The sequence below is a fragment of the Marmota flaviventris genome, chromosome 8, assembly GCF_047511675.1.
Source record: "Marmota flaviventris isolate mMarFla1 chromosome 8, mMarFla1.hap1, whole genome shotgun sequence".
Lineage (NCBI taxonomy): Eukaryota > Metazoa > Chordata > Mammalia > Rodentia > Sciuridae > Marmota > Marmota flaviventris.
Window position 1 is genome coordinate 107141329 of NC_092505.1, and position 13623 is coordinate 107154951.

At 40.7% G+C, this 13623-nt stretch overlaps 2 protein-coding genes across 2 annotated transcripts in view; one reads left to right on the forward strand and one right to left on the reverse strand.

Moving 5' to 3' along the window:
* Nucleotides 1–2076: 2076 nt before the first annotated feature.
* On the reverse strand, nucleotides 2077–4497 carry Serp1 (stress associated endoplasmic reticulum protein 1). The gene is made up of 3 exons (XM_027933798.2): nucleotides 4128–4497; nucleotides 3871–3946; nucleotides 2077–2360 (listed from the first exon to the last, which is right to left on the reverse strand). Exons 1-3 carry the CDS (start codon nucleotides 4209–4211, stop codon nucleotides 2320–2322), a joined length of 201 nt encoding a protein of 66 aa, XP_027789599.1. The 5' UTR covers nucleotides 4212–4497; the 3' UTR covers nucleotides 2077–2319.
* Nucleotides 4498–4725: 228 nt separating this feature from the next.
* The window catches only part of Eif2a (eukaryotic translation initiation factor 2A), a 31717-nt gene continuing 22819 nt past the window's right edge, over nucleotides 4726–13623 (forward strand). Inside the window, exons 1-2 of the mRNA XM_027933764.2 lie at nucleotides 4726–4826; nucleotides 12806–12875. Coding sequence (XP_027789565.1) covers nucleotides 4799–4826; nucleotides 12806–12875 — 98 coding nt within the window. The 5' untranslated portion in view covers nucleotides 4726–4798. The remainder of the gene's footprint in view (nucleotides 4827–12805; nucleotides 12876–13623) is intronic.

Sequence of the window (13623 nt, forward strand, 5' to 3'; positions counted from 1 at the left end):
GATGATCTGTAAAATTGAAATGAGAAAGGAGATCAAAGAATTGTACTTTTTCCTTGAATCAGATTTGGGTAATGAAATGAAAATACCCTAAGTAGAAAAAGTTCTTAATTCATTTTACTTCTTATATATTTTTCTTTTTAGTCACTTTAAAAAAATACTTTAATTAACAAATTAATTAATTTATGTGGTACTAAGAACCCAACCCAGTACCTCACACATGCTAGGCAAACACTTTACCACTGAGCCACAACCCCAGCCCGCTAGCCCCTTCTTACAAATCTTATATCTGTGCCTCTCGGTATTATTCTTTTAACTTAAATGTAAGATAATACACTCAGATAAGAACTCTGTAAAATCATTTTCTTTGAGAAGAAAAGCATCAAATATTCAGGGAACTTTATTTTTAAACGATAAATCAAATAGACACAGCTTTCATTTACCCAAACATGCATAATCCAACCTGAATATAAAACGCACTCAATTGGCAAATTACACATGAAATACAAAGGGAATGCAATTTTACATATGTGAAATGATTGCCAGCTATAGCAACTTAACAAATTAAAATTGTTGTACATTAAAAAACAAAAACAAAAACCACCTTAAAGCCAATTATCTATAGTAAACCAAGGGCAAGTTTGATATGGAATGATTTGATTCAAGCAAAGAGTAAGGCACCTGCTATGAATTTAGAGCAATAATTTTCATTTTTAAAGTTACAATAAAATAGAATTAGGTAACCAAGACTTGTTTCAAAGAGGAAAACAAGTATAGGGATTGATTTACTGGGTGAGAAAGGCAGGTAAAGTTCAGCTAAAAACCTGCTGGCCCAAGGTTGGCCAATTCCTCTCCTAGGGGAGCAGTTAAGTTCCTAGATGCCCTTAACCACTCCTCCCCTTTACTCTCCTCCTTCCATGAGGGTATGTCGGGAGTCCCCTATGAGGTTCGCACTGTGTATATATTAGGTAGCAGATTTCCCTTCTGTTCCTCTTAAAACAGCTTATTTTAAAAGAGATATCCTGAGGCGATTAACAAAACATAAGCAGCCTTCTACCAATTCATTAGTACACACACGCTGCTCAGGCTTTTTGCACCAAGTTATGGCTAAGTAGAGCCAACACTTGCAGTTTTCAACAGTACTAGAAAACACAGAATCTGCCTTATCACCCTCACCCTTACTATTAATAAGAAAATCTGATCAATCATGACCTATAAAATCATATAAGGGAAGACTGAAGACTGATCCTTATCAGTAAACCCATTTAATTTCAAATGCCACTATACACTGATATATCTAGTACCCATCCTAAGGGCATTTTAATTATAAACCTAGAAAAAACGCTTTCAAACCTTAAGTGGAACTTATTAGTTGATGTGCCTTTTTTGGTATTAAAAAGTGCTATAGATATGCTAAGATGTCTTATGGCACTCTGGACTCAATGGTAGGTCTTGATGATACATAGATTTCTAGTAGCATTTTTCCTTAAAATTTTGTCTAACATAGTAAACTCCTTTGATATATTAAAATAATCCTGGTGAAATCAATGTGACATAAACCTTCCCTGACTTCACTCCACCATGGTAATTTTTAGTGAAACCTCAGTGACTGATTAAGTTACAAAATGCTTTATTTTTTTTCCCCTAAAAATGGGATCTTACATTATGCTCACTCATGCAAAATCCAAGGTAGTGTAATAGAAACAAATTCATGAAAATAGATGTGGCTTATATATAAGCATCTCTGCTTGTATTATGCATTCAGAAGCTTTTCAAAAATTTTGAATGCTAATTGTTATGGTAAAACTAGGCTGTGTTCCATCTATAAGCACCTTATTACAGGACAGTTACATGACCCTATAATGGAGTGTGCTTTTGACTCAAGAGTAATAAAGTGCCTAGCTATATAAAAACCTCAAGATTCCAAATTTTAAATTAAGCTGACTACACTTTACATGTTAGAGTTAACAAAATCTAGACTCTGTCTACACAGATTTAATCTAATTATTCATACTGCATACTGTTTTAACAACCACATTAAAAAAAAAAACTTACACTTTACTAAGTAGGGTCCACTACTATAGTTTAACAATCAAATTTTATTGCTTTATTCATGTGGTGCTTTTTGCAAGGCACTGTGGTATGAACTAGAAAACCTGGAATGACTCGTGATAAACCTTGGAATGACACATGAAGGATGCTATGAAAGTCATTCTGAGGCAGGATGCTTTACTGAATCGGTTTTAACCAGGGTATCAAACATCAGGAATGAGTTCAAGTTAAAATTCACAGGAGAATGGAAACATCTTAAGGTGAGTGACTTCACATGCCCATCCTGATACTCTGAATAATCTGGAAAATTGCTGTGAAGAGAAAGAACAAATGTTAAAACAAGCTTTGAATAAAATACATCTAGCAACTGCAAAATTACCTATTAAGGTAGTTAAGAATCTGAGATTACTCTTACAATCATTTGCAAAAGCCATCTAGCTTCACTGTAAGAAGACAGGCCTATCTTAACAAATAAAACAATTAAATGCTCATAAAGTTTTATTATTTTCCAGTGCTAGGAAATGAACTGAAGGCCTCCCACCTGCTAGGCAGATGATCTACCTCGAAGCAACATTCCCAAATCAAGTTATATTTTATTTTATTTTTATTTTTATAAAGAAAGAGGGAGAGAGAGAATTCTAACATTTTATTTTATTTTTTTAGTTCTTGGCGGACACAACGTCTTCGTTTGTATGTGGTGCTGAGGGTCGAACCCAGGCCGCACGCATGCCAGGCGAGCGCGCTACTGCTTGAGCCACATCCCCAGCCCCTCAAGTTATTTTTTAAATCCTAGCTTCCCTAAATTTTATGTTAAGTGTCCAAATGAGCCTGCACATATAGGAAATCATTTTAGAAAGAACTTAAAGCCAGCCTGGGAAGCTGAGGCAGGAAGACTGTGAGTTCAAAGCCAGCCTCATCAAAAGCAAGGCGCTGAGTAAGTCAGTGAGACCCTCTTTTAAAAGGGCTAGGGATGTGGCTCAGTGGTCGAGTGCCCCTGAATTCAATCCATGGTACCAAAAAAATAAGTAAATAAAAATAAAAAGAACTTAAGACACCAGCGTACACAGGTTTTTCTAGATAGATTGATTTTGGCTTATTCCTAAATAATTAAGCATCCTTTAAAGCCCTGGCCAATAACATATGCATGTTTCCTCATTCTCACAAAGCTGAAATTCAATCATCTTTGGGTTATATAAACTGCTTGGCTCTCAGCCATTTATCAGGAAAGCTTCCAATTGGTAGGTTTAGGAGAAAGACAAAGCAAAATGTTAAACAGAAATCTCAGAAACATTAGAATGTGGAAAACAGAATCATTTACCTCAATATGAACAGTGGGCATAATAAGGTAATAAATGAAAAAGGCCATTCTGTAACTCATTTGCGGAGGCAAGTGCCTATTACTCTAACAGCAGGCTGCCCTGGTAACTAATCTTTCTTGCCATATGTCAAACGTTCCTTTTATTAACATAAAAACACTTGTCTCACCAATTAAATTGCCAAGCGGGTACATGTTCTCTACACAGAAACACGTCTCTGGATTAGCTTTACTTTCATAAAACGTGCCACCTTTTGGACATAAGATTCTGATATGGTCAAATCAAGTCCTAACACCAGGAGTGCACGTCGGGAAGTCTCTCTGCAAGTGACAATGAAATCGCACACAGTCCAAGTTCTTCTGTGCGCGCTTCTTTTTGTTTAGCCTTAAATGTCCGCCAGCCTGACCATCACCACGGACCTGGCCTCTGGTCTCCGAGCACCGACGGAGCGCGGAGCTGGGCGGCCTCGAGCCCTCCCCCCAACGGCATGCCGCCCCGCACCTACCGGAGCCGCAGACGACGAAGATGAAGAGCGCCAGCAGCCAGGGTCCCACCGACGCCTTCTCCTCGGGGGCGTTTCTCTGCAAAGGGAAACCCGGTCAGAGGCGCCGCCGGCCGGGTGCCGTGGGCCGAGCCCGCCCGCCCCGGCCCGCTCTCCCCCGGCCCCGGCCCCGGCCCCCTCCCCGGCCCGCTCTCCCCCGGCCCCAGCCCCCTCCCCAGCCCGCTCCCGCCCCGTCCCCGGCCGGCCCCCGCCCAGCTCACCGAGGTCTTGGCGACGTTGCCGCGCTGCGTGATGTTCTTGCTGTGCTTCTCGTTGGCCATCCGGATCCGCTGCTTGGCAACCATCTTCGCGGCGCCGCCTCCGCCCGGCCGCCCCTCGGCCTCGCTCGCTCGCCTCCCGGGCCGCTGTGAGGCTCGGCTCCCGGAGCCCGCGCCGCCGCGGGCAGGAGGCGCTCGGGACGGGCGCCGGCGGCGGCCGCTGGATCTGGGCGCGACGAGCGCCGGGCGCGAGCTGACGGCGTCGGGTCGGCGGGTCGGGCCAGCAGGGCGCGCGGGAGCACGGAGCGGGCCGCCGGGAGCGTGGAGAGAAAGAGGAAGCAGACGCAACAACCGGACGGTGCAGCCCGCGGCCTCGAACTACTTCGGGTTCGGCTGCCAACGTCAGCACTGGGCGGGCTCCGCCCCGCGGAAGTGCGGACTCCGCCCTCGGGAGACGGAGGGCGAGCGCCGGCGCGGCCGGCCCTTCACGCTCAAGCAGGAGGTGTCGCTGAGCTGCGCGTGCGCGCCCCGACGCCGGAAGTGAGTAGGCCCCGAGGCTGGCGGCCCCGGAAGCACTCGCTCACAGCCTCCACGCCTGGGGAGACGTGTAGGGGCCGGGTTCGGCCCTCGTTGAACTCTCACCCCAGCGCACGGGTTTCTTTTTCCGGGACAAGATGGCGCCTTCCACGCCTCTGTTGACAGGTGAGTTCCGAACTAGCGCGGGACTCCTTTTCTCGGGCGTGGTCTGTCTGTGTCTTTGCTCTGGAGAGCCAGCCGGCGGTCCCTGGAGTCCGACCCGCGCTTTCTCATGGCTTGCGGAGTGCCTGGCCCGTCACCCGGGCTTCTTGGTCCACCGCGTGGCAGTCGGAAGTCAGGCCCTTGTCGCTGGTGTCCCCCTCCCAGCTGCCGTCCGCCCTCCTCCCTGCGCTCCTGCCGCTTCAGCAGCGGGAGCGGCACTCGGCGCGCTTGATGCGGGCTGCAGTGCTGCTGTTGCGGGCACCGCGTTCGGAGACGAGCCTTGAGCCCCCGGGGCCCGCGGAGCTCCGACGGCGCGCTCCTGGCCCTGGTGGGGCTGCGGCCAGGGGCCCGTGTCGCTCGCGCTCCTCGAGGCTCCTACCTGTGCGCGATGGAGACCTCTGGCCGACATGACGTGGAGACAGTTGTGGACGTTTTGGAAGTAGAATGTTACACGGCTCCTGGGGTTTTGAAGCTGAACTCGTTTGTACTGTTGAAGATGAGGTTTCGGACAGTGCTGGGCGGGATTCGATGTCAATGTGAAGGAGAGGGCGTGGGAAGGGGAACAGGTCTTCAGTCGTGGTCACCATGTAGCAGGAAAGGAGAAGGCGTGAAGACAAGAGTCTGCTCTGGAGAAGGAACCAAAGGGAGCCATAAAATGCTTTTGCTCTGCTGGACGCAATGCTGCACACCTGCAATCCCAGCGACCCCAGGGCCTACGCAGGAGGATTGCATGTTTGAGGCCAGCCTCAGCAACCTAGCAAGACGCAGTGTCAACACCAACAAAAGGAAAACAAAACAAACAAACAAAACAAAGAAAAAGCTTTTGCACTTATTGACATTCTTGCCATTCAGCATTTTAATTTTAAGATCCATGCCCACTCCTGTACAATGGAGTACCACAATTCATTCACCCAACGTTTATCAAATGCTGACTATAGTCTGATAGATAAAATGCTGGGCTGAGACTATTTAAATGGCATAATTACGTAATTAAATGATTTCCCTAGCCTCACAAACCTAACTGTATAATTTTTGAATACTATAAATGGCTATTTGAACTCTAGTTAAAAATTAGTGGATTTTAAGTCTGTAAAAAGTGGTACCTCACTTCTTACAATCTATTCTTCAGCTTAGGACTATTTTGACCTTTTTGTTGATTTGGCAAACCTCTTTTCATCTATTAAAGTTAGTTTCAGATATCATTGCTCTGTAAAAGCCTTTCCCTTTGTTCCCATATAGTCAGTCACTCCCTGAACTATTTCTGAACTCCATGTGTACTTATTATTTTTTTTTTCACTTTTTACATAGGATAATTATCCAGTTGTGCTAGACCCTTAGTTTCTTTTTTTTGTTTGTTTTTTGGGTGTGGAGGATTTGAACAAAAGGGCAGTAGACCACTGAGCCACATCCCTGCCCTATTTTGTATTTTATTTAGAGACAGGGTCTTACTGAGTTGCTTACTGCCTCCCCTGTTGCTGAGGCTGGGTTTGAACTTGGGATCCTCCTGCCTCAGCCTCCTGAGCTGCTGGGATGACAGGTGGGTGCCACTGTGCTTCTTGATGTTAAGAGCAGAGTATTATTAATTCCTGCCTTCTCAGTACCTAGAACTGAACCTGAAAAGCAATAGGCACTCTAAATGTGTAGTGGAGGAATAAATTAATGAAGGGTAGCTCGTTTATTTCTTGTCAAATTTACCAAGAATGACAGTTTTCTTACAATACCTATACGCAAGGATTTTGTAAGAGCTTAGAGATTATTGTTCAGTCTGTCTCTCATATGCTCATATTCTTGGAGGCCAGAGGTATTACTTCATCAGAGTCATACTGCGGATGGCAGAGTGACGATTTTATGCGCATTATTCCACTTCATGCTCCCTTTTCTGTCACTAAAACACACTGTTTAATATTGTAAACATTCTTAGTTGGGGTATTTCATTTAATAATCGATTTTTTTTTAACTTCCTAACTCTTTTGTTAAATTAGATTCATAGGATCTTAGAGCTGTGAATAATTTGGAGGTTATCCAGTAAATTTTATGAGTCAAAACTTTTAGTTGGAAATGACGAGAACCAAAAAAGAAAAAAAAGGGCAGGTGAGAAAGGGAGATTTTCAAAACTCACATAACCTAATAGCTTCCATACTACTGGATTCAGTTAGTCACATGACTCCAAAAAAATCTGTCTTCATCTGTAGGCCGGGTTCCTTCTGGATTCGTTTGTTCTCAGGCTGACATCAGCCAGCTTGGGCACCTCCAAAGGAAAGAGAATATTTTTGCCACTGATCCCAGCAAATCTAAAGGCTGCCATCTTTGGCTTGTCTTGTCTAGTCTCTTACTCGTCTTTGTATTAGTTTTTCATCAGAAGTCAGGACCAAATTGTATGCTCACCTGTATTAGTGTGGCCTAAAAAAGAGGGGCTTGGTGCTGGGTATGTAAAAATAACAACATCCATTACAAGAAATTCTTATTCTTTTTTTTTTTTTTATTTTTTAAGTTATACCTGGACACAACACCTTTATTTTACCGATGGATCGATTTTTTTGTGGTGCTGAGGATTGAACCCAGGACCTAGCATGTGCTAGGCAAGTGCTCTACCACTGAGCCACAACCCCAGCCCCCACAGTACAAGAAATTCTTTTGTGTGTGTGTGTGTGTGGTTCTGGGGATTGAACCCAGGGCCTTGTGCATGCGAGACAAGCACTCTACTAACTGAGCTAAATCCCCAGCCCCCTACAAGAAATTTTTTTTAAGAGAGAGAGAGAGAGAGAATTTTAATATTTACTTTTTTAGTTTTTGGCGGACACAACATCTTTGTTTGTATGTGGTGCTGAGGATCGAACCTGGGCCGCACGCATGCCAGACGAGCGCGCTACCGCTTGAGCCACATCCCCAGCCCCAAGAAATTCTTGATTTCTAAGCAACTTGCCTAGATGAGGTCATTGAAATAATTTACTTAAAATTGAGTCATTTTTCTAAATTGATATGTAGTTCAGCAAATATAACAGGTGGGAAAAGTATATTTTAAGAATCACCATATCCTTGACATATGACTGTGTTTGTTGAAGCCCGGTGTTTTTCTAATTCTAACTCAGGCCTAGAGTAATAAATTGTATGAGCCTCAAAAAGGCTAGTAAGCTTAGAAAAGATTATGTAGATACAATAGTTGTTGTAATTATTGTTTTTTAAACAGTTACTGTGTAAAACTCTAATATTTATTGTTTTAGAACTATTCCATTCTGTTTGCTGATCCTCTTTTACTAAAGATCACATCAAGTGTGAACATACGCTCTCAAGCTAGTTTCACATCTTGTTCACTGTTTCACCTTCAGATATTAACTCAAGTGATTTTTTATTAAAGTTTTGTGTAGAATAAAATTGTTGCAGTTATGGAAAAGTTTGTTTTGCATCCATATTTATTTTTGCTTTTATTAATTTGTGAAACAGTTTATGTTCTCCTATGAACTTGAATTTGTTTTTCCTAGTAAGTTTATGTATCCATTTATTCACATTTTTATAAGGAAATCATGCAAACTGGTTATTTAATCTAATAAAGTTTCTTATAGGTCCAAAATGTTAGGCTTCAATATAGCAAGATATGAAATAAACCTGTTGTTTTAAGTGGTTTATATGTATGAACAAAACTATGATAATCCAATATGATTTTTATTCTGAATTCTCCTGTGAAATATTATGTGCAAAGAATGCCTAGTTTAATGGTCATTGATAGATCATCAACTTCATAGTAGCTTTGGTTTGTATTGTTGTCTCATAGGATATGTTTTTACCTTTGTACAAAAATCTTGGTCTTTTTGATATGTGATTATAACTTTACAATTTTATCCAATATTTCCAACCAAAATCATTCTTGGGAATGTTGAAAAACTTTCATTTGATTTGTTTCCTTTTTTTGTTTGTTTGTTTTTTTGGTTGTACTTTAAACAAAGTATAACCAAAATGATGTTGCATTTTTTAAAAAGTTTTAAAAATTTGTATATAATTTAAGACTCAGAGAAGTTGTAAAAACAGTAGAGTTCTATGTACCTTTCACCCAGCTTTCTCCAGTGATAACCTGTATAACTGTAGTGAATTATCAAACCTAGAAATTTGGTACAATAGTATTTATTAAACAAAATTTCTTATTCAGATTTTGAGTGTGTGTGTAGTACTAAGAAATTTTATCATATATAAATTCATACAACCACCACTGTCAGAATATAGAACTGTTCTGTCACCAGCAAGAAATTCCTGTGGTGCCCTTTATAGTGAAGTCCTTCTTCCAGCATTAATGCCTAACAGTCGTTGCTCTGTCCTTTGTCACTGTAGTTTTGTCATTTCGTGAATGTTGTATAAATACAATTATAGAAACATAATCTGGATTTTTGCTTTTAAAGTTGCGTTTATTTAGAATGTGAACATATGTATGTTGAAAAGCAGTTGATTAATTTGACTTATTATTTTGCATCTCCAGAAACATACCAAAACCAAAAATTGGAGACCCCATGAAATTTAGTTTCTTGAATGGGAAGGACATGTCACTCTCCACACTGGCACTAAAAATGTCATGTGTGCCTTCTAAGATTTGGGTGAATATTCTGCAAGGAAAATTGTGACTCAAGTGTTTTTTGTTTTTCTCACTACTCCATTGTGATTTTCTCCCTGTATTAGTTTGGGACATAGGTCTGAAAAACAAATTTTAGAAAAGGAAAACCTACTGGTTGCCCTGAATAGCCTGAGAGTTCCCGCTGCTATAGCCAGAAAGATAATCTTCATGAAATCCGGGGTGTAGATGCCACTTTAGTAATGGATAAGATCTTTGAATTTTCCCTCAAGTAAACATTATGTAACATCAAAATCATCAAATGACTACTAGTTACAATTACTACTAGAACACAGGAAGCCAAGATGAGCCGGGGAGAAGATTTTTGCTTTATCTTCTTTGCCCATCAGTTCAGGCCTGTGTTCTTGGTGTCAGTAGTTAGGGTCCTTAGAACATAATTTGATTTCATCAGCATTTTCTTTTTTTTTTTTTTTAATATTTATTTTTTTAGTTGTAGTTGGACACAATACCTTTATTTTATTTATTTTTATGTGGTGCAGAGGATTGAACCCAGGGCCTCGCATGTGCTATGCAAGTGCTCAACTGCTGAGCCATAACCCCAGCCCTCATCAACATTTTCTAATTAACTGGGACTACACTGACAATGTGCCATTTAGGCATCCTGGACCCACGTGTTAATTCTGAGAGAGTGCTCTTAACGTGTTAGGTTTTACTACAACTTATGAGAAGACCCTCATTATGCTGGCAAAATTGTATGTAGTATAGGAATAGGGTGTAATCTGATAATTATAAACTTTCTAATTTGAAAAATTCACTTTTGGTTAATTCCCCCAATGTCTGTTAGAACTTCATTTATAGTATTAAGAAAATAATTGCCTATTCTCTTCTAAATCCTAATGTATCATATGAAATATTGCAGCAGATGATTGATTTAATAATGAAAAATAGCACTTCTTTGCTCATGTGGTGAGAAAATTTTAATGCTAAAGAACTAAACTTTAGGCTGGGAATGTATCTCCATGGTAGAGTGTGCTTAGCTTACCATGAGCAAGGCCCTGGGTTCAATCCTCAGTATCACCAAAAAATTAAAAATAAAAAAGTTTAAAAGTTTTAAAATATAAAAAATAAAAGGAAGGAAGGAAGAAAAAAACCAGTTCATAGTCTTTAAATTTAGGAAAACATTTTCTGGCACAAGATGTTGTATAAATTTTGACTGGTACAATAGTATTTATTAAACAAAATTCTTATTCAGATTTTGAGTGTGTGTGTAGTACTAAGAAATTTTGTGAATGTCATTTGAGAATTTTAGAATAAATATCTTAAGTGTATAATTAAAATTGTAGCAAGAGACCAAACTTTTTCTAAATCACTCTCTTGAAAGCAGTGATAGATTCTTACTTATTTTAACCCCTAGTGGTCAGCACATAGTACAGCTACGCAGGGGCCATGTCACAGACTAGGTACCGGACTCATAGGTACCGTGGTGGCGGGAGTTGGGTTCTGAAATATGAAGAGCACTTTGCTGGGCTCCGGTCTGTTCTAGTGCTGACTCACAGGGGCAGTTGTTTCCCAACACCTCTCAGTAGGGTGTTCCACACATGCAACAGTAGGGAGTCCAGCTCTGTGACTTGGAGGTGTCCTTGTTCAGTGCTCTGTGTATCATCTATTTACTTTCCCTCCATTAAGTTGGGAGCTCCATTAAGACATGGGTTTATTGTTGTTCACTAGTAGTTCTTTGGGACCATTGGATACCTGAAATTTGAGCTAGTTAATCACTAGGGAGAATATAATATTCTAATAACTTTGATTTGACTCTTCTCCAGAAGGGGGGGAAGGCAGTAGGAATCAGAACTGGAGCCAAGGCTGGCCCTAACTGTAACTCTGCTGCTTTCCCAGTAACCCAGAGAAGGCTGGGAGATGTCTGAATAGCTAGATGTAATGGTCGCCAGGGACTCGGTAACTATCTTTTCTTCAGCTTTTATACTGTTGCTGGTAGCAAGAATTCCAGGAAAGATACCAACTCATTCCCAATTCTGTTAGTTTTTTTCTCCTAACTATTGCATACCGAGGTGTCATCTGAACTGTCCCACCATGGTCTGGGTTTCCCTAATCTCCTGTGGGACTCAACAGAAGCATTTAAAATAGTTTCCCCATGTCCAGTCCACTCTTGATCCTTTCCTGTTCACTTTCTACAGTGTACTAGATTGACCTTTTCAAAATGCAAATCTAATTTTAATGATCCACCTAAACCTCTTGAGCATTTATTTATAGTTGTATATGGACAGAATGCCTTTAGTTTATTTATTTACTTTTATATGGTGCTGAGGATCAAACCCAGGGCCTCACATGTGCTAGGCAAGTGCTGTACCACAGAGCCCCAGCCCCAGCCCCAGCCCCTAGCATTCTTAAGATAAACCAACATTGCTGAGTTCAGTCTTCTTTGTGGTCTGAGCCCTGAGCCCTGTTTTCAGCTTCGACTTCTTCCAGCTGCTCGGGCCTTTGTCCCTTCCTCTGGTGTACTGCCTTTTCTCTGGCATGGGGGTTCTGTATGTGGCCTTGTTCTCCTTCCTGTTAACTGCTGTTCATCCTCCTGCTCCTAGCATCTAGGGACTAGCTCAAGAACACTTTCCCTGTCTTCTAGTTTGGGGGCAGAGCTCCCTGTCGTGCCCTCTGATACCATATGTTTTCCTTTGTAGTTCTCTGTCTGTGGAAATCATTTGCTCACTGTAGACTGAGTTCAATGAAGTCAGGCATGAGACAGGTTTTCCTCCCTCTTGTGTCTCCAGTACTCAACCCAGAGCCTGGGAAGGGGTTTTCCTTCTAGTAAACATCTGTTGAATGAATCAGTCTGTATATTTGAGTCAGCTTTAGATGCATCCAATTCAGCCCTTTTGAAAAATAGTTAGTTCTCCAAATGTTTTATTTGCTTATTTGTTTTTGAACTTTGTTCCCATTTAAATTTTTTATATATTCCTGTTATTGGGATTAGTGAATGAGTGTGTTTCATTCTACTTGTTCTTAGTTTGGGAGACTGCGAATAGATGAACAATAGTTTGTGTTCTAAGAACTTTAAACATGTACTACATTTTATGTTATTTTATATAAAGCATGTAGCTCCGCTGTATGCCAGTGTTTCTGTTTTATAGACGAGGCAGAGGTTCAGAGAGTGCCACATCCACAGGCTCCCAGCTGCTACACACCTGCTGCCTCTGAATTGATGGCTTTATGTCATGATGTGTACCCTTTTAATGATAACATTCTCTGGTACAGCTAAGTGTTTAATGATTTCCTTAATATCTTGAAAACTTTTGCTTTTTAAAAACATTTACAAATATAATCTACCCTTTATTAGCAAAGGGTAATGTGTTGGTTCTTTCATGTTCTTTAGTCCGAGGATCAGAAGGATTGTACATGGTGAATGGGCCGCCGCACTTCACGGAAAGCACAGTGTTCCCAAGGTATGCTTTATTTTGTTGAGTGATGTTACCAGAGTATACAGTATATAGTAAATGGGTTTTGTGTAGTTTGATGTATTTTCCACGAGAAAGGGAAGGGATAAGCTAGTTTCTTGGAAAATATTGTGTGATATTAACAGGAGATGGAAAAAATATATATTCTTTATCAAGTAACATGATCTTTAGATTTGAAAGTAATTGTGTAAACCTGTTTAGAAGAGGGGGGAATAACAGTAAGGAAAAGTGCAGACACTGTGTCACTGAATGCAGCCTTTAGTTTGGAACCAGAGTTTTATCTTGGAGAAGGAGAAAAACTGGCAACTATGATAGTCAACCTGCTACCAATAATCTTCATGAATTTAAGAGAATGAAAATGGTATTAAAAAAGGAATAAAATAGAATATATATGTCTAATATGTAGCTAAAGAGATATATTTGGCCCCAAAAGAAACAATGCAAGGACAAACCAAAAACTAATTAAAATAGTTTCCTTGGGAGAAAGTGTAACAGGATGCTGGAGATGTATCTGTGAATGAACTTTGGTATATATAGTTATGACTTTTAACCATGTAATTGTTTTAAATAGTAAAGTTAAATAAAGTGGAAAACTGAAACAAATGAACCAAGCTCTGTGTCAAGGTGGTCATATAACCATGTGAAATTTCACAAAGTTCTTAAATGCAGTCAGTATTTTATTGTTAACTGAAAATACATGTCTTTTGAAGTGTTTTTTTATTTTTTTTTTATTTTT